The sequence below is a fragment of the Lepisma saccharinum genome, chromosome 13 (assembly GCF_977018435.1).
Source record: "Lepisma saccharinum chromosome 13, izLepSacc3.1, whole genome shotgun sequence".
NCBI lineage: Eukaryota > Metazoa > Arthropoda > Insecta > Zygentoma > Lepismatidae > Lepisma > Lepisma saccharinum.
Genome location: NC_139241.1, coordinates 5,204,456 through 5,229,333, shown reverse-complemented (window position 1 = coordinate 5,229,333; position 24,878 = coordinate 5,204,456). Strand labels below are relative to the sequence as shown.

General features: G+C 35.3%; 1 protein-coding gene across 2 annotated transcripts in view; it reads left to right on the top strand.

Annotated features, from left to right (window-relative positions):
* Positions 1–4,311: 4,311 nt before the first annotated feature.
* Positions 4,312–24,878, top strand: part of LOC145997156 (uncharacterized) — a 33,759-nt gene continuing 13,192 nt past the window's right edge. The window contains exons 1-3 of one of the 2 annotated variants that reach the window (XM_083133823.1): positions 4,312–4,562; positions 8,724–9,245; positions 11,431–11,940. In XM_083133823.1, coding sequence (XP_082989949.1) covers positions 4,432–4,562; positions 8,724–9,245; positions 11,431–11,940 — 1,163 coding nt within the window. In that variant the 5' untranslated portion in view covers positions 4,312–4,431. The remainder of the gene's footprint in view (positions 4,563–8,723; positions 9,246–11,430; positions 11,941–24,878) is intronic. The other variant, XM_083133824.1, reaches the window with a different exon arrangement.

Sequence of the window (24,878 nt, the reverse complement as noted above, 5' to 3'; positions counted from 1 at the left end):
ATGAATCTGTTGTAAAAAACCGGGGATCACATCTGGAAATTGTACATTTTTATGAAACATTGTTTGTTAGCCCCAAAAAGCAACCACGCGTAGCCCCACAAACCATTGACGTTAGCTCCAAAAAAACATTCACGGGTAGCCCCACAAACCATTGACATTAGCCCCAACAACCATCCACGGGTAGCCCCATAAACCATTGATGTTAGCTCCATAAAACATCCACTGGTACCCCCATGAACCATTCACATGAGGTTAGGTTCAATTAGCACTCATTTCACCCCTAAATTCATCGAAAAAATAGGGTTCGTACTAAAATTGAACATCATAAATCATTTTCTTGTAAAACAACGGCGTGGTTGGAAACAATGACAGGAGATTATATTTCGTAAATCTACGCATATACACCTATATATAATAAAAAATTCAATCGGCTTTTTTTCAAATTTCCAGACATGACCCCCGTTTTTTTACAACAGATTCGTGATTAGGAGGCCAAAATTGGTTAGTATACCTAAAATTGGAGACTCTCTCTATATTGTCAATTCGCACACAATATGGTGAGACAGCTTGACTAGCGTGGTAGATCATCAGTGGGTATGCAGTGTTTCCAGCCGAAAAATCCCCACAAACCATTCACAGATAGCCTCACGAACCATGCATGGATAGCCCCACAAACCATGCCCAGCAAGGTTAGGTTAGGGAAACATAGGTAAAATTGTCATCACGCGTAGCCCCACAAACCATGCACGGCAAGGTTTGGTTAGGTTAGGCAAACATAGTTAAAATTGTCATCTTCTTGCAAAACAACGGCGTGGTTGGAAACACTGACAGGGGGTTACGTTATGAAACGTACGCAACATCTGGTTCACGTAGTGGAAGGAAATGAAAGCAATGGCAATTGTGCATCGGAAAGATATTTCTGTTGCAAAATACATGAATTCCCAGTGAAATACATTCCACGATGAAAGAAAATACCTCCACGTACTTCCAAATGCTACAGAAACTCATTTTCGTAAGTAGTTTCTTCTGTAAAAATTAAGAAATCCGTTGGGACAATATCGAAGTGTTACCAACAATTGCTTTTACACTGGAATATTTTTTTTTATCTGTGTATCAGTCACCAACTGAGTGCGCTTTGAGACATCAGTTATCAATCCTAAATATAATCAAGCAATTTAAAATATATTTCTTCCCTACATTATTATCATGTATTTTTCAAGATTAATGTGTCTCCAATGCACAAAAGCTGTTGCCTCTATGTCCTTCCACTACGTTAACCAAATGTTGCGTGCATTTGATGATGTAACCCTTGGTCAGTGTTTCCAACCACGCCGTTCTTTTGCAAGAACATAACAATTTTGAAGATCACAATTTTAACTATGTTTGCCTAACGTAACCTAACCTTGACATGCATGGTTCGTGGGGCTATTTATGAATAGTTTGTGCGGCTATCCATAAATGGTGTGTGCAGCTATGTGCATAGTTCGTGGGCTACCTGTGCATGGTTCATGGGGTTTTTGAACCCAAAAAAAATGCAAAATCTGTAACACCAAAGTAGGTATTTTTCGGTGAAGAAGGTTGGAAGCTAAGGAAGCATAGTTTTCATAAAAACCAGGTGTCAGAAGCAGAATATTTAATAAATGATAGTGTTCACTTTCATAAAACCCTTAGAATATTATATTGTATAATTTTTTATTCACACTGGTTTATTGCAGGGACCACAGTGTCTCTCAAAATGGTATTTTTTTGTAAATGTTATTACCTTTTCGCCTTCTGGGGAGGGGTGGACAGGTTACTGTTTCCCATCCCCCAAGAGTGTGGTAGTTAGAGAACCAGCGATAGGTAGTTTTCCTGTCTTTTTTTTTCAGCACTCCACATTTGAAAATTTGCATGGTTGCAGAGGTGTGAATGTAACCAGTGTTACCGCAGGTAATAACAAAATGTAACAGAATTAAAATGTTTCACTAAAATAACAACATTGTTAAATATGTTAACCAACAGCTTTACAGTCAAGTGTATATTGCAGAGGACATTTTTTCTGCAGCCAACAGAAGCGAAGAGGGAGGCTGTTCCGCTACCTTCAAGAGGTAACAAGCAGAGAGGGTGCCAATGTAAGGGAAGAGTGGGGAAAGACTTTGAAGCAAGTGTGCTATGGGGTTATTCATATGCCTGTTTAGGGGCCCAATTAACGGTCAGACCTGCCGGTATGGGCCAGTGTTGTCACATTGGATTGGCAGAAAAGATCTAGACTGCAAAGCCAAGGCTGGATTTAACTACAACTGAGACAGTTTACGTAATAGATGAAAAGATAAGTACTTGTCAGGGGTGCCAAAACCAGGGGATCCCTGGCCCCCCTATATTGCACCCAATGTATAACTTTCAACACAATTTCATTTTCTAACAAAATATTATTTGTATGATGGAAATTTAGTAAATTATTGAAGGACTCTGTGGGAAATTACGGAGTATTCTGCTCTGAAATTGACATTTTACTCTATCTGAGTATATTTCATGCATGGTATATTACTATTATGTGCGAAAATAGAGGAGGAAGCATGTAAATGCTGTAGTCCTTGTGTTCTTGAGTGAGTTAATCCATCGAAGAAAAAAAATAGGTTGAGTTCAGTTGTGTTTGTCCACTTTATGGACAGTAAGGCTGATCGGGACTGGACCTACAGTTTAAAGTGTGATCTGAACCACTATGTCCTCCACCGGGTATCAAACCTAGGACCCCTTGATTACAAGGCAACAGCGCTACCACTGCGCCATTGGGGAGACCCTCAACAAAAAAAATAGGAGCCTTTGTTTTCCACACAAATGTAAATTACTTTTATCTTCCCTGTATGTGTCCGTTTTGATGTACCGGTTACCCAGTGGCATAATCACAGGGGGCATGGGCCATTGCTCCAATCTTGGACTGAAGTACATTCTACGAGGGGCAAATTGCATTGGTTTAACATTGAAGTTAAAAAAGCAAGCTAGCAAAATCTAAGATTAGCAGGACAAAAGGATACTGAAGATGGTATTACTTTTCATGTATTTCTTGCATTTTATCTTCCAGATGACCAAGGAAGGGAACATCCAGAGGTGGGGGGTCATTGAGGTTATTTGATGTCAAATTTTGTAGAAATGAAAATACATTTCATAAAATTATGTTGCTCGCTTCGCTCGCAATACCTAGTTTCCTTGTTACTTTCTTGGTCTCATCAAGTTCAGAACCATATGTAGGGGCACCGGGAGTTTGCTCTGGGTGCCGAAAAATCTAAGAGAAAAAGGCTGTAAACGAGAATGCCATGGCACCCTATGCAATCAATATTGTTTTTAATTTGTAATAATTTGGATCTAAAAAATTTCTTCCTTCGCTCGCAATATCACTGTTTTCTGCTACTACTTATACTAATAATAATGACATGTTAATCCTCGTACTTCCCACTGTTTTATTTAATAAGGATTAGTCTTTTTTTTTAATACCTGTAAGCATATGTGTGCTACTTTGTATTGCATTACTGTAGCTAGTGTTACATTTTTATACAATGTGTAACCAACACTAAAGAATACCTTTGTATGTGTGTAAGTATGAGCGTGTGTGCAGATAAACTTCCATAAAGGATTATGTGAAGAAGTACAGTATGTAAACAGAATACTATAATCAAATTCTCAATCCAAAGTTACATGTAAAGTATTATGTTACACACTTTTATAATCACAATAGAATGATTTTTTGTCACTCATAAAGTTTGATTTGTATTTTTATTTTTGTTGTCAGAGCTAGTAATTGTAATCACAATTTTTCAAAGGTTAACTCAAATGTGTATACTCTCAGGTTTCTACCTTAGTTCTTTTTAACTCCCCCCCCCCCCCCCCCCGCAAATGGAAAGGAAATCTGTCTTTATGCTTCGCTTAGCTTTGGGCTCTTCTAAATAACTGAAGAAATCGGTAGGTATGGTACTTGGTGTGATTCGTGATTTGGACAAACCTTGCTCCAAAGAACCAAGTTGGCACCAATAGTACATACAGCTGGACTTCCCTTCCACTGCTGAAGGAGTGTAATTATGTTGTCTATTCACCGCACAAATATCAAACTGACCCGAGAAATGTGTGGTTCTTCTTCCCCTTTCCAGCTGTTTGCAAAGAAACAGAGATGAAGAATTGACAGGGCTTGACCACTATTCACTGGATTTTCACGGTAAGGTGTAGTTGATAATGCCTGATGGCCAGTAATACTTTTGAAGAAGTCACGCTACTGCATGTTTGAAAACCTTCTATTCTCCAATGATTAAGCTCTCTGATTTACTGTATTTTTAATTTTAGAAAGAACTGAACATGGATAGACTTCAACTAATGAAGGAAGTAATTTTGTACAGTGATTTCTTTGGACTTTATGGATACTTGCATGCATTGAAGCTATAACTGGCAATTGTCTGAACAAAAATGGATGAATACCAGAAACTAACAGAAGTGGCAATATTGAATACATTTCAAAGTTTGAAAGAGGAACTAATTGAAGGGCTTTCTAAAGTGCCTGAATCTGGTCAAAATGAAGCTGTTTATTCAAATACAAGGCAAGTTATAATTATTGAAATCAGATAGTTGATAGTTTTTCTTGTATTTACGCATTGCTTTCATTGTAGAATTATTTTCCTGTAGTTTACGGTTATTACAAGCATAAGAAAACAGTTTTTCTTTGTGATGTTTCAGGAGAACACACCCTTCATCAGACATTTATTTTCATTTTGACTAAAGATACAGTTATAACAATGGCTAGTAATTTTTTAAACAAAAAGAATCTGTTATTTAATGGATGTTGTCAATGTTGCATTGTTGTAATATAGCAACTTAACTGAAAAGAAGCTGACTGTTTTATTTTTATTTCAGATTTTTTAAAATTATGAATCCCAAATATCATGAGGTAATTCAAATTCATCATTGTTTTCACAAAGTCTCTTGATGTTTTCTGTTACATTAAATTTTAAAGATGGTGACTTACTGCATTTGTGAAAAAGAAAACTCCATACTGGATCTATGTTACCATTTTCATTATTTAATTTATTCCAGTGTTCTTCTGCAATGAACGAAGCTTCCCAGACATTCGACTCTGTGTTTGCCGTTAATCTTTTTAAAACTGTGCATGGAACTTAGTAACTATGAAAATTTTTAGTTTCATTTGTCTTGTAATTGTTAAATTATTCAAAGTCAGAGTTAGCATAAATTGCCCATTTTGAGTCCGCTTATCTATACTAAATGTTTTGTAACTCCGCCCCTATTTCGCCTAGGAAGCTCAAATAAAGCTTATTGTACAGGGAATTGAACAAGCTTTCCAGTGATGTATAACAAGCCTACCTTTGGATAAAAATATAATTTTGGCATGTGACCTTGACCTTTGACCTTGAATATCTCAAAACATGTCATCACCAAAAATCGTGAAGAAAATATATTTGGTCGCTCATGCCATACTCTAAAACATATCAAATAATCATTGTGGAACTGCAGTGGAATCAGAGGATACAAAATAATATGTGTAACTATCTGACTGATAAAAGCCTCATTACATGAACGATGACTAGTCAAAAGTCTCTTAACACCCCTTACAAAATGTGAAGGTGTTATCGTGGTCATGAAAGAAATAGGTTAGGCAGAGGGATAACCTTAGCTGTGTGTGTCAAGCTCAAGTCCAGCATATTGTGACCGCCATATTGAATTCAACGAAAAAATTTCATGCATAGTTTAAACTCCCAAAATTTCATGAAAATCGGAGTTGGTCAGGTTGTGGGCTGTGTTGATTTCATATGGAATGACTCCACAGTTACTTGTTGATGGCTCCAACAAGCTCTTTGAACCTCACCCTGAGACACTGCATTAAATTTTCTGCAAAATCAACCTGGAGAATGGGGTATAAGGAGTGACCCTTTTCAAAGATACCCAAATGTCGGGCCTTCCGATGGCACAGTGCTGACTTCATTGCTTTGTAATCATGGGGTCCCAGACATGTATTGATTTGGAGCCCACCATAAACTGTAGGCCCAGTCCCAATTAGCCTTTTTGTGCATAAAGTGGACTTAAAACTCAAACTCAGACACTCAATGTCAACCTCCCTTCCACGTAATACACCCTGGACTGCATTTAACAGACAAGCGAGGCTCTGGTGTCAGAACTATTAGCCAGAGTAGTTCTCTGTGTGAGTCATGTTGTGTTGTTCTTATTCACAAATTTTCCCGGCAGGAAATATACGTATTTATCGTGGCACTTAGTTAGCATTTCATACCCATCACATAGGATTTGTCATGCCCATCACAGAAAATTGTCTCACCCATTACAGCAAGTTTACTCCACATGAACATCAATTCCTGAGTAATCTTTTGGATGCATGTTCAAGATTTGGATAACCTTACTTTTGCAAAGCTTCTCTTTTATACAATGAATCATATTGCCACTATGAAAAGATACATACTTTTTTTGATGAGTGTGACATGAAACTTATAAAAATTATTTAATTTAAACATATTAATTACATTCACGTTTTAAGATACAATTTTTTTTTGTGATGGGTGTGTTGACAAAATGGGTGATAAAAACTGTTCTTCAAGCTATAGGCCAATCTCTCTTGTGCCTGTATTTGGCACAAGATGTCTAGATATTTTGAGACAAACTCTTTTTTAAACAAATCACAGTTTGGTTTTAGGAAGAAGAAATCAACAATTGATGCTATTGTTTCCCTGGTTAAAATTATTTTTGATGTTTTTGAGAACAAGGGCCACCTTCTGTGATCTGAGTTAGGCTTTTGACTGTTTAGATCATACATTATTACTAATTAAACTGGCTAAATATGGTATAGGTAGTATTGGTTTCAATCTTATGAAGTCTTATGTAGAGAACTGTAGACAGATAGTTTGTGTTGGTAGGGAGAAATCTAATTTTAAGCAGGCTAAGATTGGAGTCCCACAAGGATCTGTTCTTCCATCATATGTTAAAACACACACAACATTATATGCAGGTGATACCACTTTTCTCAACACTAGCAAGGATGTCACCGATCTTGGAACTATGGTTGAAGACACAATATCAGAAGCATCATATTGGTTTAGAGCAAATGGCTTTTTATTAAATCAAAATAAAACACAGCAATTAATCTTTAGTTTAAGAGATAAGCCACCTTTAGATGACAACACTAGTGTTAAGTTTTTAGGAATACAAATTGATAACAAATTAACGTGGGAACCGCATATTGAATACGTATATTAGTAGTAAGTTGTCTAGAGTTATTTATTTGCTACGGCATCTAGAAAATTGTGTACCTGTTGACTATATTAGAACTTCTTATTTTTCATTTTTTCAAAGCATTATATATTATGGAATAATCCTATGGGGGAATTCCTGTCAGGTCAATGACATTTTGCTATTGCAAAAGAAAGCCATCAGGGAGATTTCAGGTTCTCCTTATAAAGAACATTGTAGGCCTTTGTTTATTCATTACAAAATAATGACTGTAATAAATTTATATATTTACTCTGTTTTGATTTATACTAAAAATTGGTTCCCTGAATTGAAATATAAGCAAAGTGTACATAATGACCATACAAGGTATAACAGATAAGTTTACTTATCTCACCATAGATTGTCTAAGTCATTAAATAGTTATGAAGTAATTGGCCAAAAACTTTTCAACAAAATTCCATTCTACTTACATAACGAATCATTACAGAGTTTTAAAAACAAATTGTACAACTGGTTAGTTTTACACCCATTTTATGATATTAATGAGTTTTTTGAATGTTCAGTAGACATATAATTTAGTTTTGGTACATAATTTAATTAAGCTTTTTTATAGCCTATTGGTTTCACACTATTATGTGCATATCTTAGCTATTGACTTTGTCTATTGCTGTACTTGGCCTAATTACAATAAAATTATTATTATTATTGAGTCAATAAATGAATTTACAACATATTGATTCTACAATATATGCGAACTTACAGTTGGAAATTGTCTTGATTTTCCAATTGGATTCAGTTTCTTTCCAATTGAAATTTCAATTAGAATAGAAAATTCCAGCTGGATAGTGTTGCCAACTTGCAATTTTGAAAATATTAATAGATAAAATGATATGCATTTTTAACACTAGCTATGAATCTAATGTTTTTATTAATAATTCCAAGTTCTTAATAGTTTTCCCTTTATTTTTATATGTAATGCGTGATACACTGAATAAAAGTAAAATTAATCATCTTTGTCCATTTCCACATTGAAACATGCTTAATTAATATGCAATTACATTTTGTGATAGTATTATTATTTCATCCATGTTGAACCCATACAATAATGTGGACTCATCAAGTAAAAAGTAATCAAATGAGGGTGTTTCTGAAAGTTCCTCTCTGTAATATGTTTCAGCATTATTGATGTAAGAAATTAATTCCATTTTTTAAATATGTTACAAGTTGCATTGTGTGTATAGAATATACTAAAGGAATGATATCTATTTATAGTTTGTATACAGATATTCATGTGAAAATATGAACACTGAACTTTGTGTTCTACAGGTATATTTAAGTGCAAACTTATACTGGCTCTTCTTTTCATACTACTTAACCTAATTTTCTTGACGTCACACTTGTATTACTTAATATTCTCACTAACTTCAAGAGTAAAAATTTGTTTTCTTTCTTTCATTCATTCATAACTTTTATTTCTTTAAGTATTATATTTTCATGTCTGATAATTTCAGTGAACGTATATCAACTGGCAACACAGAAATGGTATGTGAGAGGGAAGTCTATTTCACCACTCCACAGCAAAATCGTATTAAGAAGTTCAACTCTATGTCAGACTTCCCAAATGCCAGTTCTTCCTTGAAAGCAGAAGATACAGACTATCACCAAGCATCAGTGCACAAATATGGCATTCGTGAAGTGGACGACATTTTTAAGAATGAATTGGATAAAGTTGATCCTTTGATTTTACCAGATACAAAACCTGCTTCAATTATAAATGTAAATATGGTAGAACAATTAGTTGTCTGCAAATCAGAAACCAAGGAAGGGGAAAACACATTCAATTTGGAAAAAATTAAATTTGAATTAGAAGAGAAGAAAGTGTCGTTTATGAAACGAGAATATTTAAAGGAGGAGGAAGATGTGAAATCTCATGATGATGAAAATCCAACTATTAAAACCGAAGAAAAAAATGAGATGAATCTGACAGACATGGATTTGAACTACCCAGCAATAACTGAAGACACTAATCCCAGGTAATAACAATATCTACATTATAATGTGCTTTATTACAGTTTAGTTTTTCTTCTTGTTTTACTTTTAACCACTATTTTAAATTTTTACATATCTACCTTTCGGAGATCGATTCTGTCCCAATCCTCAAGGTAGTGTGCTATTCTCTAGTTAGTCATTTGTTAGTGGTCCTCAGACACGTGATGTGCTTTGCGCATCCATCAATAAAACAATATATAAATATACCATATAAATCTGGATTATTTTATTTTGGCTGAGACTCCTCCATCTTGTTTGGTGGTCATGTCAAAATCTGTTTTTAAGTATAAAATATAAACACTAACATCTACATCACGTTACGAAGACATCGCCAACCCTGCTTGTGCCTGTCAGCATACAAATGAGGAACATTGTAGTATATGCGCTCTAAGAACTGTATGACCATAGCCATGGAGGAACTCACAGTTGCAAGTAGGCAACACTGAAGAAGATTGAACATAAATTTTCACATTGATTACTACCAGTAACAACCTCTTAACATTTCTGACATGGTGGAAATTAAGCCCCAGCAAATATAATCCTGCCTTGCATTTTACACTTACACACAGGTCTTGACATGACCACCAAACGAAGTGACATGTCGACCATCAAAAAGGAATCCTCCCATACAGTAGATTTATATCATATACTTAGTCATCAATGCCTGCCCCACGCATATCACATGTCTGCGAATTACTTATAAATTATTAATTAATAGCACATTACCCTGAAGATGGAGACAGAATCATTCTCTGAAACATAGGTATGTACAGATATGCAAATGTAAGACCGTGGTTAATTGTAAATAAGCTCAGCATGAAATAATCACTGCTAATTAGGTACAAAGAAGTGCTTTATTACTGTCAATATGTATTGTAGGTATTTCAGATTTCTCTGATATATTTGTCATAACGGGGCCACAAGGGATCCTAGGTTTGATACCCAGTGGGGAGGTACATAGTGGTTCGGATCCCACTTTAAATTCTAGGACCAGTGCCGATTAGCCTTGCTGTGCATGAAGTCGACTTAAAATGCCAAATTAATCAGTCAATTCATAATTTTACATAAATGTTGAAGAGAAGAACTAAAATTTTGTATTTTTAATACAAAGATATTTAACCTGGCACTCAGTTAGCACTTCACACCCATCACATAGCATTTGCCATGCTCGTCACAGAAAGTTGTCACACCCATTACAGCAAGTTTCCTCCACGTAGACATCATTTCCTGAATGATCTTTTGGATACATGTTCAGGAGTTGGATAACCTTACTTTCACAAAGCTTCTCTTTTATACAATGAAGCATATTGCCACTATGAAGAGATACATATTTTTTTGTGATGAGTGTGACATGAAACTTATAAAAAATATTTAATTTAAACATATTAATTACATTCACGTTTTAAAATACATATTTTTTTTGTGATGGGTGTGACATTAAACTTATAAAAAATATTTAATTTAAACATATTAATTACATTCACGTTTCATTGTTGGTGTTGAAGTGTCAAACAAGCCTTCCTGAACCAGCAGAAGCTCTCACTTGTGGAAAACAGACAGGTAAATAACAAATACAGTACCCAGCTGGAAATTTTTCCAATATGTTCCGATAGCCAATATGAGTTTTTCGACACACTATCAGAACCTATTGGTCTATCAGAATGAATTGGTCAATTGTAATAAATTAGTTTCTATTGGAAAGTATTTTATTGTTTTCAATATATTGCTTATGAATAATTCTTAGCGATACAACTGTAAATGCAATGTAGAAATCATATAAAGCAACTAAAATAAATTTCTGGTGAAGCATGTGGAATTTGTAACTTAGAAAAACTTTCACATACAAAAACTTTTCTAGTATATAAACACGTTCTTAACTCTGTAGCTTCATTGTGGTTAACACACTTATAGAAAATCGAAGAACATGCTGCTTCAGTCATAAATTGACATGTTGTTCTTCCTTTATACATGCAAAAACCGCAACAAATTAGTTTAAACAAAGAATCTGACCCACAACACTTGAAAAAGAGACAAACAAAGAAAACACTGTCAAGATAGACTAAGTTAATCAAAATGTTGCTAATTTTTTCAATGACATTACACAGACATAAGATAGTTGATAACTTTTATTTTCTTTAATTATTATATTTTCATGTCTGATAATTTCAGTGAACGTATATCAACAGGCAGCACAGAATTGGTATGTGAGAGGGAAGTCTATTTCACCACTTCACAGCAAAATCATATTGAAAAGTTCAACTCGATGTCAGACTTCCCAAATGATAGTTCTTCCTTGAAAGCAGAAGATGCAAACTACCACAAATCATCAATGCAATGTGAAGTGGACAACATTTTTAAGAATGAATTGGATAAAGTTGATCCTTTGATTTTACCAGATACAAAACCTTATTCAATTAGAAACTTAAATATGGTAGAACAATCAGTTGTCTGCAAATCAGAAACCAAGGAAGGGGAAAACACATTCAATTTGGAGGATAATAAATTGGAATTAGAAGAGAAGAAAATGTCGTTTATGAAACGAGAATATTTAAAGGAGGAGGAAGATGTGAAATCTCATGATGAGGAAAACCCAACTATTAAAACCAAAGAAAGAAATGAGATAAATCTGACAGACATGGGTTTGAACTACCCAGGAATAACTGAAGACACTAATCCCAGGTAATAACATTACAATGTGTAATCACTGAAATATAATCTGACAGGTGGTTTTCTTTGCCTCTGACTTCTCCTTATCACACTTGACTCTGCTGCTTTACATCTATTAAAATCTGTTCCCTCTTACAGCTTCTTCCACCACTTCATGATTGTCCCCTCTCTTGTATTCCTTGAACATATCATTCTCATCTAAATACCTTCCTTCGTGGACTTCTGGAGATGCATCATTATTTTTATCGCCTGTTTCATCACTATCATGATGATTTCCTCTATCATTTTCTCGCACATTCCTCCATTTTATCTGGTTTCCACGGACCAAATTAAAATCTTTACCAAGTATATGCCCCTGCTCTCCAAACAACTTCACCTTGAACATAAGCTGCACCACTGGAATCTCGGTTAGCAATTGTCACCCAAACTTTGACACATCCTCTGGTATCCTCAAGTTTGTTTTTATCACGAATATTCTGCAACCGATCTACATCATCTTTTGGTGTTGGCTAAAACGTATACATTAGATCAGCAGGAGATTTCAATTTAAAGGTGTTTGGAGCCACTCGGATACTATGTAGCACATCTAGCAAACCATTATTAAAATCAAATTGCTTGTCATCTCTTCTAGTTTTGTATAATTTGCATCTCAGAGCACTTTTAATAATTTGAACATGTCTCATCTTGTCCATTACTAACTGGATGATAAGCCGGTGAATGCATCAAAGCAATCCCTTGATCTTCACAATATTCCTTTAATTCTGCAGATTTGAAGGGAGGACCATTATCTGTAACTAAGGTGTACGGCTGATTATACCTTGAACTTAGTCTCGACATAAATCCTTTTACATCCCTGAATGATGTAGAAGATACAACTTCACATTCTGGCCATTTAGTAAATGCGTCAACAACGAGAAGCAACACTTTTCCTTGAAAATAGAAAAAATCAATGTTTGCTCTCTCCCACGGCTTAGTTACTTCCTTCCAATCATTGTATTCTTTCTTTTTGGTGTTGGGTTTCACAGCATTACAAACGTCGCATGATTTTACGTGATCTTCAACGCATTTTTATATGCCAGGCCACCAATATCTTTCACACAATAGCAACTTATTTTTAACTATGCCATCATGATTCTCATGAGCTTTCTCCAAAACTTGCTGTCTCATTGAATTAGGTACAATGACTCTAGAACTCCACAGCAACATATCTTCTTCACATGGTAGTTCAATTATTCTTCTTCTCAGCACTTCGAATTCATTTGCATCTATATTTGAGTTTGAATTGGTTGTTTTAAGTCCACTTTATGTACAGTAAGGATAATCGGGACTGGACCTATGGTTTAAAGTGGGATCTGAACCACTGTGCCATCTGCCTCCACCGTGTATCGAACCTGGGACCCCTTGATTAGAAGGCAACGACGGCATCTATATTTGAATCCTTAATCTTAGATTCTGGCCAACCGTCCATAACATAACTTTTGACCTGTTTCAACATCACATCTTGTTCTTGCAAAGTTCGGAAGACATCTTTCAGGTGATCCGTAAGCTTGATTGCAATTACAAAGTCAATCCCGTCGATATCAACTGTTTCCCCTTGCAATGGCAACCTTGACAACAGATCCGCTACTTCAACATTTTTCTTGTACACCATTTCATATTCATAATTAGCCAAGAACAAACACCAACGTTGAAGATGAAGCCATAATGGGTATAGACTTTCCATGTTGTAGTAGTTGTTTGGCAGGTAGTGATTCAGTCTATATTTGAAATTGTTTTCCATAAATATATTTTCCAAATCTCTTGACAGCAAATATAATTGAAAGAGCTTCCATTTCATGATGAGGATAAGCCATTTCATGTTGTGAAAGAGTAGTAGATGCACATTCTATTGTTTTCAAATCACCATTAAATCTATGGCATAACTGAGCTCCTAGTCCATAGTTCAAAGCATCACATATGATTACTGTATCCTTGCTCTGATCAAACGGGGTTAAAGTTTCGGATGACTTTAGTGTTCTTTAACCTTTTTGTACTAACTTTCACAGTCATCACTCCAATTCCAATGCACATTTTTTTTTTTTAATAAATTGTACAAGGCTGGAATCATTATAGCCATATTTGGAATGCACTTTCAAAAAAAAATAATGCCTCCCAAAAAAGATTTCAATTCCTTCACCTCATGCAGACGTAAACAATTTAGCAATGCTTCAATCTTGCACTGGCACGGTTTAATTCCTTCCATAGAAAGTTCATATCCCAAATATTGAATGGACGATTTAAAGAACTTGCACTTTTCCAAATTAACCTTCACGTTATATTGAACTAACCTGTCCATGACCTCAATGCATCTGCTAACCATTTCTTTCAATCCAGATCCACAAATTAGAATATCATCTTGATATGGAATTACATGATGCAGACCATGCAATATTTGTTAAATTATTCTCTGAAATATTTGAGACAAAATTTTAACAACAAACGGCAATCTTGTATGTTGCAATAATCCCCATGGCGTGTTCATTACAAGCAACCTTTTCACTTTTTCGCTCAAAGCTATTTGCCAATAAGTTTTTTTGCAAATCCAAACTAACAAATACGGCATTTCCTCTAACTTTCTGGAAAATATCCTCTAACAGTGGTAGGTGATAAGAAGCATTTTCTACATATTTGTTCAATGTACTTTTCAGATTGCAACAATGTGTAAATCTCCATTTTTATTTTTAATGACAACTATCGGACTGGCCCATTCACTAGTGTGGACTCTTTCATAAATGCCACTTTCTACCAACTTATTCAATTCTGATTTTACTTTATCTTAATTCCATAAGGCACATTGTAAAATCTCTTAAAAATTAGAGTTGCATCCGGTTTTAATGGAATATCAGCTCTAAAATCCTTTATAGGCATGCCTAAATCGCCATCAAGCATAGAATGAAATTATTCCTTTAGGATGTTAACGATGTCTTGAATATCATTAGTTTTTATACAATTGTCACAATTATTTAATATATGCATGAAATTACGAACGTCAGAATTCGTTTGCATTATTTCCTGTGCATTGTGTGCATTAATATCAGACTGTGGAGAACAAGTTTCCCTTGCACAAATTTCAGTCATCTCAGAATGTAACTTGGGGATCATAATTTGAATCCAACTTGTTCCTAAAAGCAGATATTCTAAATGACAGTTAATTATGTACAAATCTAGACGATAGAACTGATTTCTCCATGCAACAGTCACATTAACTTTTCCCAATAAAGATATCACATTATTACCAGCACCTTTCAATGTACAGTTAGGTTCAGACATTTGTACATTTTGCAGAAACGTTTGATAAAATTCTTTACTAGCTACAGATGCGTAGGATCCCGTGTCAGTCTCAAACTTTGTTTCATGACCATTTATACTAATTCCTACCAAATATGCGTGCTGTTTAATGTTGGAATCTAGTTCCCTTGTACACACTTTTATACAGTTTTCAGAATCATGTGATGATTGAAGGCTGGATATCTGATCCACGATTTCTTCTTTATCAACTTTACTATTAACGTTGCCTTGTGCATCATTAGAATGCATAAAAATAGTGGCAATAAATAAATCTTGACTGGTAGCTGTGTCTGTGATTAGTTAGATTTAGGTGCGGATTCTAAATCAGTTGTATGAGCAACAAATCTGGTATTGTGTTCATAATTTTTGGACTTTCTACATTCAGTGTTAATCCTTTTAAAACATTTTAAATAATTATGGCCTTGCATTTCACAGAATTAACAGTGACTTCCTTCATAATGCCCTTGCACTTTGGTCTTAGATTCATATGTTTTTGAATTATTACCTTGTCCATGAAGATTACTTTGCTGATTGCTAAATCTAGAATCATTCTTATTTTTACATGAAACATTATTCGCTTCATGAAATCTTCTGTCGGTGCCCTTGCACTTAACATTCATTGTGCCTTGTAAGTTCACTTCACGTAATAATCCTTCATATCACTCTCGAGCTTTTCCATTTGTCTAGCCAACTCAAAAGCTTTCTGTAATTCCATGATGTTTCCTGCTATTATTTTCTTTGTAATAATATTAGACTTTAAATCGCTCACAAACGTGTCGAGCAATGCAATAGGTAGAAGCTCACCATACCCACATACTTCACCTATCTTTTGGAGCCTTCTTGTAAAATCTTCAACCTTCTACAAATCCAATTTTGTACAATTTCTTAACTTTAGACATTGAAATATAAAATTACTACTTGGATTGTAATAAGGAATGAGCCTATCAGAGATTTATTGAACGATTTCTTCTCTGGTGGTATTGGAGAGAATAACTCGCGTAAAACTTCATAAGGTTTGGTGCCAACTACAGATATGAATCGAGGAACTTTGCTTTCCTCAGATATGTTGAACACCCGGCAGTAATTATCATATCTTTCGAAATAAGAGTTTATGGATCCTTCATCTGGATCATATTTGTCAAATCCTGGCATGTACGACATGATGCCTACAGCAACGATTAAATCCAATTAATCATAGACAAAACTCACCTAATTCTGTACGACCATATTTAATATTTTCCTAGTCGCCATTTAATACATCTGTTGTGTATTCAAACACACGCAGATCTCAATCAAGGTGTCGAATAGATTATAAAAAATAAGCACTGCATAATCCAACATGTTTATTTGACGTCAAATTGTCACTCAATAATCTATAACGAACTCCATTTATGTAAGACAAAACACAATCTCTTTTTACCAACATCTTGACAACTTCAAAGGTTTTATAAACTACATAGTATATTTACATAATCAGTGTCACACTCATGACAGTAGGCAGCACTGAAGAAGATTGACATAAATTTTCAACTTGATTACTACCAGTAACAACCACTAACTTTTCTGACATGGTGGAAATTGAGGAGGTTCGGATCCCACTTTAAACTGTAGGTCCAGTCCTGATTAGCCTTACTGTGCATAAAGTGGACTTAAAACATCAACTCAATCAACCAACTATTTATTTCTTTGATTAAATGGTATAATAAGGATATATTCCAGTATTTTCCATTGATTTTCTTTATGATCTAACACACTTTCTACTTTGGTTATTCTGTTTGAATATTAACTAAATGAACTCTTTTTCTGTTGTTAACAAGAAAAATAAGAAGATTTTGTTGTTAGTCAATTTGGATAAATAATCCAATGAAAGTCCAACTTCCAACAAGAAGTCTTTAATTAGCACACATGTAGAACTAAACAAAAGGATTACATACTATGCATATCCCCTGTACACACTGTATAGGAAGTAACGAGATACATAGAATATTGATAGGTACAAAAACTGTATGGTCCCAGACCACTAACAAACATTACACATAATAGTGTTTCATCTCTTAACAATATGACTTCCCCAACTTTTTTATACTACGAGGGTGGTTTGAAAAGTTCTCTGAATGGAATAGAAAGAAACGACTTACAACAGTGATTTTTTTTTATTTTTCAATGTAATCTCCCTGTACACTAATGCACTTGGTCCAGCGATGTTCCAATGCCTTAATCCCATCTCGAAAATTAGATTCCTCCACGTCTGTGAAATACGTGTCAACTTCGGCTATTAGTTCTTCGTTTGAATAGAATCTCCATCCACCAAGGAAACTTTTGAGTTTGGGGAAAAGATGGAAGTCTGAGGGAGATAAATCAGGCGAATAAGTCGGATGTGGCAACAATTCGTAACCAAGTTCATGAATTTTTGCCATGGCAACGACACTTGTGTGAGGGCGCGCATTGTCCTGATGCAAGATGATTTTCTTTCTTGCCAAACCTGGCCTCTTTTCCCGTATCTTATTTTGTTGGTGGAGGAGATTAGCGTAGTATTGTCCCGTAATTGTTCGACCAGTGGGAAGATAATCGATCAACAGAATCCCTTTCGCATCCCAAAACACTGACGCCATTACCTTTCCGGCCGACCGTATTGCCTTTGCTTTCTTTGGTGGTGGTGAATCAACATGTTTCCACTGCTTTGACTGTTGTTTTGTCTCTGGGGTATAGTAGTGGACCCACGTTTCATCTGTCGTCACAAACTGGCGCAAAAAATCAGTTTGGTTTCTCTTAAAACGAGTCAAACATTGTTCGGAAATGTCCACTCTGATGCGTTTATGGTCTTGTGTTAAAAGTCGCGGCACCCATCTTGCAGATAATTTTCTCATATCCAATTCAACTGTTAAAATGTGATACACCCGTTCGGATGACATTCCTATAGCTTCAGCAATTTCACGCACTTTCAGTCGGCGATCCTCCGTGACCAATTTATGCACTTTTTCAATAATTTCTGGGGTAGTAGCACATTTTGGGCGACCACTACGTGGATCAGCTTCTAAGCTGTCCCGACCAAATTTAAACTCGTTTGTCCACTTTGCAACAGTTGAATATGAAGGAGCTGAGTCCCCCAGTGTGTTCAGAAAATCGGCATGAATTTTCTTTGCTTTCATACCTTTCTTTACGAAGTACTTAATCACCGCTCGAATCTCGATTTTTCCATCTTCACAAAGCACTGCACGGGAACAACTACAAAGTGACTTCCGCACCACAGATCTCTACCCAGAACACTGACACGCCACGTGTTTATTAATAAAGGATGGCCTATTACTATGCGGGAACCTCGTTGTCCTAGCACTGACATCTGGTGGTGATTCCGAGAACTTTTCAAACCACCCTCATATCTTTGTGTTTAAATATATAACCACTATTTGATTTCCTATCATGTAAGTCATTTGCCCAATCTGTTATCTGCATACCAAATGAATTTACTATCTTCTCCGTCTTCTTTGCATCCAAGTTTTAATTTGTATGATTTAGTTCCTTTTAGATATCATAGAACTCCTGTTACTTCAGTCCAGTCTAGCTGTGATGGTTGTGTAACCTTTTGACTGAATAATGATATGCTTGCCACTATATCTGATCTTGAATTCACACATATGTATAATAGTGAACCTGGTGCTTTACGATAGATCTCATTATTTGGTTGTAGGTCTGATATATTAACATTTTTCAAATATCCAGTGTCCATTCGAACTCTCAATATTCTTGCATCTTCCAATTTGAACCTTTTCAATATTTTCTCATGTATTTGGCTTGATGAATAAGAAATACTCAGTCTTCATCCTTTTCAATTTGTAATCCCAAATAATGCTTCAGTACCCCTAAATTCTTAGCTTGAAATGTTTGGGATAATATTTTCTCAATATCAGCAATTGAAGATTCATTTTCACTTGCAATCAATACATCAACATAAACAAATACATACAACAATGTCATATTTATTTATTTTGTGTGTAAACAATGATCCGCATTTCCTCTTTATTCAAACCAATTGACTCAAATGTCACATTTGGTTTATGGTTCCATGATCTAGCAGCTTGTATCAAACCATAAACAGATTTCTTTAATTTGCAAACTAGTTGTTCTTTTGTTGGTTGTTCATAGCCATTTCGTTTTAACACACACTTCTTCTTGTAGTTCCCACACAAAAATGCTGTTTTTATTTCAAGGTGTTTAACTTCTTTATCTTTCTTTCTCCTGCAAAGGTAAATAGTACTCTCAGTGTTGTTGTTTGTTTTGCTACAGGTGCAAATATCTGATCATAATTATCTCTAAACTAACCTAGCTTTACAATGTGAAAATTTTCTTTCAGAATCTTCCTTTTGCTTCCTATTATGTTCTTTCCTACTGGTGGTTGAACTAGATCCCAAATATAATTTTCATGCAGTGAGTTCATTTCTTTTTCCATGGCACCCTTCCATTTTTCTTGGTCAGGTGTCATAACTGCTTCTGCATTTGATATTGGTTCTCATTCACATCTAGTAATACAATCTTCTTTATGATCAATAACAGCCTTTTGTCCATACCTTGCTGGTAACTTCCCTTTTGTAGTATGTTCCAATCTCCTTATTGTTTCTGATATCGGTTTCATTTTCTCTTCAAGTTTCACTACAGCATCTGGATTTGACAGTTCTACTTCCACTTCATTTCAGTATTCTGTTCAATTTCATGTTCAATCAATCAATGACCATACATCTGGCCATATTTGTCTTCCAGCTACACCCTTTTTCTAAGGTGTAAACGGAACAGTAGATTCTTGTACAACCCCATCTTGCTTAAAATATTCCTGCAACTTTGATGTCATATATTCCACCTCTATTTGTATGATCTTTTATGAAATTTTGTGGTTACAAATTTCACAGAATCCTGTATCTTTTGTTCAACTTCGTATTTTTTTTCCAGTAAATATACTACTGCAAACCTACTGTAGACATTCATTTAAGTTAATACATATTTAGTTATTTCCACTTGGAGTTTCTGTTTGCATTGAGCCACATACATTGGAATAAACAAATTCTAATATTTCTGAAGATCTACTGTAGTCATCTTTGGAAAACTCTTACATGACATTTTACCCTTAACACACTCACACATGTATGTTGTCATATTTTACATTTCAATAAATGCATATCCTGAACCTCTTTCTGTTCATTCGTTTTTTAAATGTCTGCAGGATTTCCATGCCCTAACCTCCTGTGTCAATCATGTATACATTCACCATGTAAACTGTTTGTAAAGCTTGTTGAAATACAGCATTAATACATACGAGGTGGTATCAAAAAGTTTCGAGACTAGTTCTGTAACATGCCAACAGATGGCAGCGCAAAGCTGCACGCACAGGCACAGGGAGCACCAACCTTCATATGTCAGTGTGCCAAGAGACATCGTCCTGTGTACATCGTGAGCTGTGCAGCTGGTGCTCTTCTGACCACATGCAATACCACGTCTGCGATTTCATCATGGACAGCAAGTTAGAACAACGACCGAACGTGGAATTCTGTGTGAAACTAGGCAAATCCGCCACAGAGACACTTGACATGATTCGGCAAGTGTATGGCGATGCTGCAATGAGTCGTGCGAGGTGTTTTGAGTGGCACGCACGCTTCAAGAGTGGAAGAACATCACTGGAATACGACGAGAGATCAGGACGACCTTCAACGAGCACAACATCCGAAAATGTCGTAACCATTCAGCAACTTGTGCATGAGGATCATCGGAGAACAATCCACAACATTGCTGCCATTGTTGGTGTGTCATGCGGAACAGTGCAGGCAATCCTCACATGTGATTTGAACATGTGCTGTGTTGCTGCCAAGTTCGTCCCCAGGCTGCAGACCCAGGAGCAGAAGGAACACCGCATCCAAGTCTGCCAAGAACTCCGTCAGCGTGCCATCTTCCAGTGATGTTCTTCCACTCTTGAAGCACGCATGTCTCTGTGGCGGATCTGCCCAGATTCACACAGAATTTCACGTTTTCTTTGTTCTAACTTGCTGTCCATTATGAAATCGCAGACGTGATAACGCACATGGTCAGATGAGCACCAGCTGCACAGCTCACGATGTACACAGGACGATGTCTCTTGGCACACTGACGTATGAAGGTTGGTGCTCCCTGTGCCTGTTCGTGCAGCATTGCGCTGCCATCTGTTGGCATGTTACAGAACTAGTCTCAAAACTTTTTGATACGTCCTCGTAGTTTGTGTCAATTACTTTCTTGATTTGTTACAGCAATAACCTTTATACGTTCACCAATAACACACTTATTATTGCTAAATTCAACATTCAATCCTTTTTCTACAAACTTATGCAGAACAGTCAACAAATTACAATATAATTCCGATAAATACAATACAGATTTAACAATAATCTCTTCATTATGTTCAGAATTTGTACATTTCAGAGTGCCATCTAAACTTTCTGCATGCAATTTGTTTCCATCTGCTAAATGAACTTTACCATTTAAATTTCAATCAAACTTTGCCTCTTAAATTTGAATCTCAAACTTTGCCTCTTAAATTTGAATCAGTAACACTGAAATATTATTTATTACTTATCACATGACATTTAGCACCAGAATATACACACCAATTTTGTGAATTTAGATTTCTTTCACTTGCTTTAAAACATACATGATCACAAACTTTTTTCATCTTCATCACCCTCTTGAACATTCTTCACATAACTTCTTTATGAGCATTTGTATGATATGCCTTGTACTTGCCACAATTTCGTTTAAAATGACCTGGTAATTGACAAAAGTAATACACACCTTTGTTCTTTGAAGAAATCCTTTTTAATGCCACTTCCAGTTTATAACTGCAAGTACCTTGCATTCCTTTTCTTTGTTTATATTTGTCTATTAGCTTACCTTTAACAAGTTCAAGTGTTGAATCTTCTTCGCGTCGAGTTCCAAGTGCTGTAACCAAAGTCTGGTAGGTGTCGGATAAACTGCACAGCAACATTACATCCAAAAATGTTCCACAAAAATTGCACCTAAACCAGTAAGTTGATCCACAAGATTCAGCATGAAGGTGATATGTATCACCTTCTTCATCCAGTTGCATTGCACACAGTTTCTTCAGTGGAAGCATTTTGTTGGTCAGCGAAGATTTTTCATGATATTGTTTCGTAGTTTCCCATCAACTTTTAGCTGATTCCAGTCGACACACGTTCATCAGTTGATTATCTACTAGTTATAGCCCAATCCTTGTTTAGCTTTTCCATCCTTCTTAACCATTCTCTATCTGGTTCAGCAGATTTCTCACTAGTCGCAACATCCCATAAAGCTTCCTTTATTAATAGTAGTTCTACCTTGTACTTCAAAGTCTGGTATTTGCTATTATTTAACTTTGGAATCGCAAACTTCACTGTGGCCACCATTTTTCATGTAGATTCATAATCCACTACATGCCTTTTGTGTGCTTTTCCTTTTCTGTAACTTGAAAAAAAATAATCCCAATTTCCAGGGGAGTGGGTCAATGGACCCGTTTGAACCCTCCAGATACCCATGATTCCAACAAAATAACCAAAGTAACAATGTGATAGATATCAAAAGTTGAATGTAAAATGCAGGAATCGTATTCTACCATTTAATCCAAACAGCAAACTGTTATACGGTCTTGAAAATTCCAAAAATTAAATTTTCTGTAAGAGAGGTTGTGCACTTCTCCAAAAGTTACCTGGCTGCCCTGACTGATTTCTAAGTCCAAAAATCGCTAATTAAGCAACATAGCTCTTGAGAACCAGCAGAGAGTAGCCAACTATACAGAAGTTTACTAGGTGAGAAAACATGTGATGAACAATTTACATTCAACAACCTTAAATTCCTGACAGTTATCAGTAGTTACCTATTTGCTGATGATATCAATATCTGTTTGAACTCTGATTCTAATAATCTTTTAAGGTCCTCATTAAAATCTACTTCCGATATTGTACAGGACTGGTGTACTGCTAACTTGCTTTGTATAAACACTGATAAGATCCAAAACTTGGAACTTACATATAATAGGAGTAATCATAATACAGGGCATGAAAAGAATTCTGTCACCTTTTTGGGATTCTTAATAGATCATCATTTGGAATGGGAGGATCATATCAGTAGAGTTGAATCCAGGGTTAGCAAAGGGGTTTATTTAATGCATAGGTTAAGATTGTGTGTAAGCTTGAAGGTTCTAAAAACTGTTTATTATGCACAGATACACAGTCACTTAAGCTATGGTACCTTACTTTGGGGTCATCAGCCTTCAATAAAAAGGTTATTAAAAATGCAAAAAATATGTGTAAGATTAATGTGTGGTCTTCCAAGCCGTGGCCACTGTAAGTTTAAGTTTTGTTAGACTAGGTATTATGACAGCTCCTGCTATCTTTGTATTCCAATGCCTACTCTATATAAAAGAGAACATTCACATTTATGAGGAGTTAGGGTGTTCACATGGCTATCAAACCAGAAATAGGGATTGTTTAGGATTGTTTAGATGTAATTACAAAAAGACACAAAAAACCTTCTACTACATGTCAGTTAAGTTTCACAATGCTCTCCCTCTGTCTTTAAGGCAACTGCCCTTTTTAGAATTCAAAAGAAAAGTACAAAAAATATTAACCGATAACTGTATATATAGGGTAGAAGAATTCTTTGAAATTAATTGTATTAGGTAAAATAGTTATGATTGTAAAACAATAATGTTAACAACTAAATTTATGTAAGTGGTGTTACGTTTCTAAAATGCTTTTTGGATGTTTTTTTGTAAGATCTATAGATACTTTATATGTATATTTCTGACGATTGTAATACATGTGATGTTCTCACATGTTTCTACAATAAAAATTATTATTATTATTATTAATTGAAGCAGACAATCTGATACCACATGACAGGTGCAGAAACCAGATAGGAAGCATAGCTTAGTCATTCCTAGGGCTCGGAAGTGGATGACCTGTAGAATTACCTTACAATTATAAAATACTTTTTGCGCTGAAAATGAAAGCTTGCTTTTTAAATAAATTAAAAGAGATTCATTGAATAATTCAATAAAACCCACTCTTTGGTGGTTTAAACTACTAACAACTGAAGCAAAGTGATAAAAGCAGGTAAGTGTTAATTTAGTTTTCTTGATTTTAACTTCAAGGTTACATAGGACGCACTGCAACCTTTTTTTTATATAAATCATTCACCTGCTTTGAGAATGTATCGTCCACGATACAGTAGACAACCAGCAACTGAAAATACATTTGTGTTTGGCATACATAAGATTATATCTTTCTTAATATTGTGACTAATTTTATTTTAAAGCACAGATTAAAGCGATGGAAGAGGTTAGCAAGGGAATCTCAAAGTAGGGTTCACACAAAGTATTTCAAGTTTGCTGTAGAAAAATAAATTTACCACAATTAAGTATTTCATGCATTGCCAAATATTTCACTTGAAAATAATACTTGTGCTTCTCCATTGACCATATATTCGTTTAATGGCGAACTTACTAATAGGACCATGTCAGGAAATTTAAATCTATAATTTATGCTAGCAAATGCATTTAAAATTCACGAAACAATGATGAAGGAAAAAGATAAGCTTTAAAATTAAGAAAA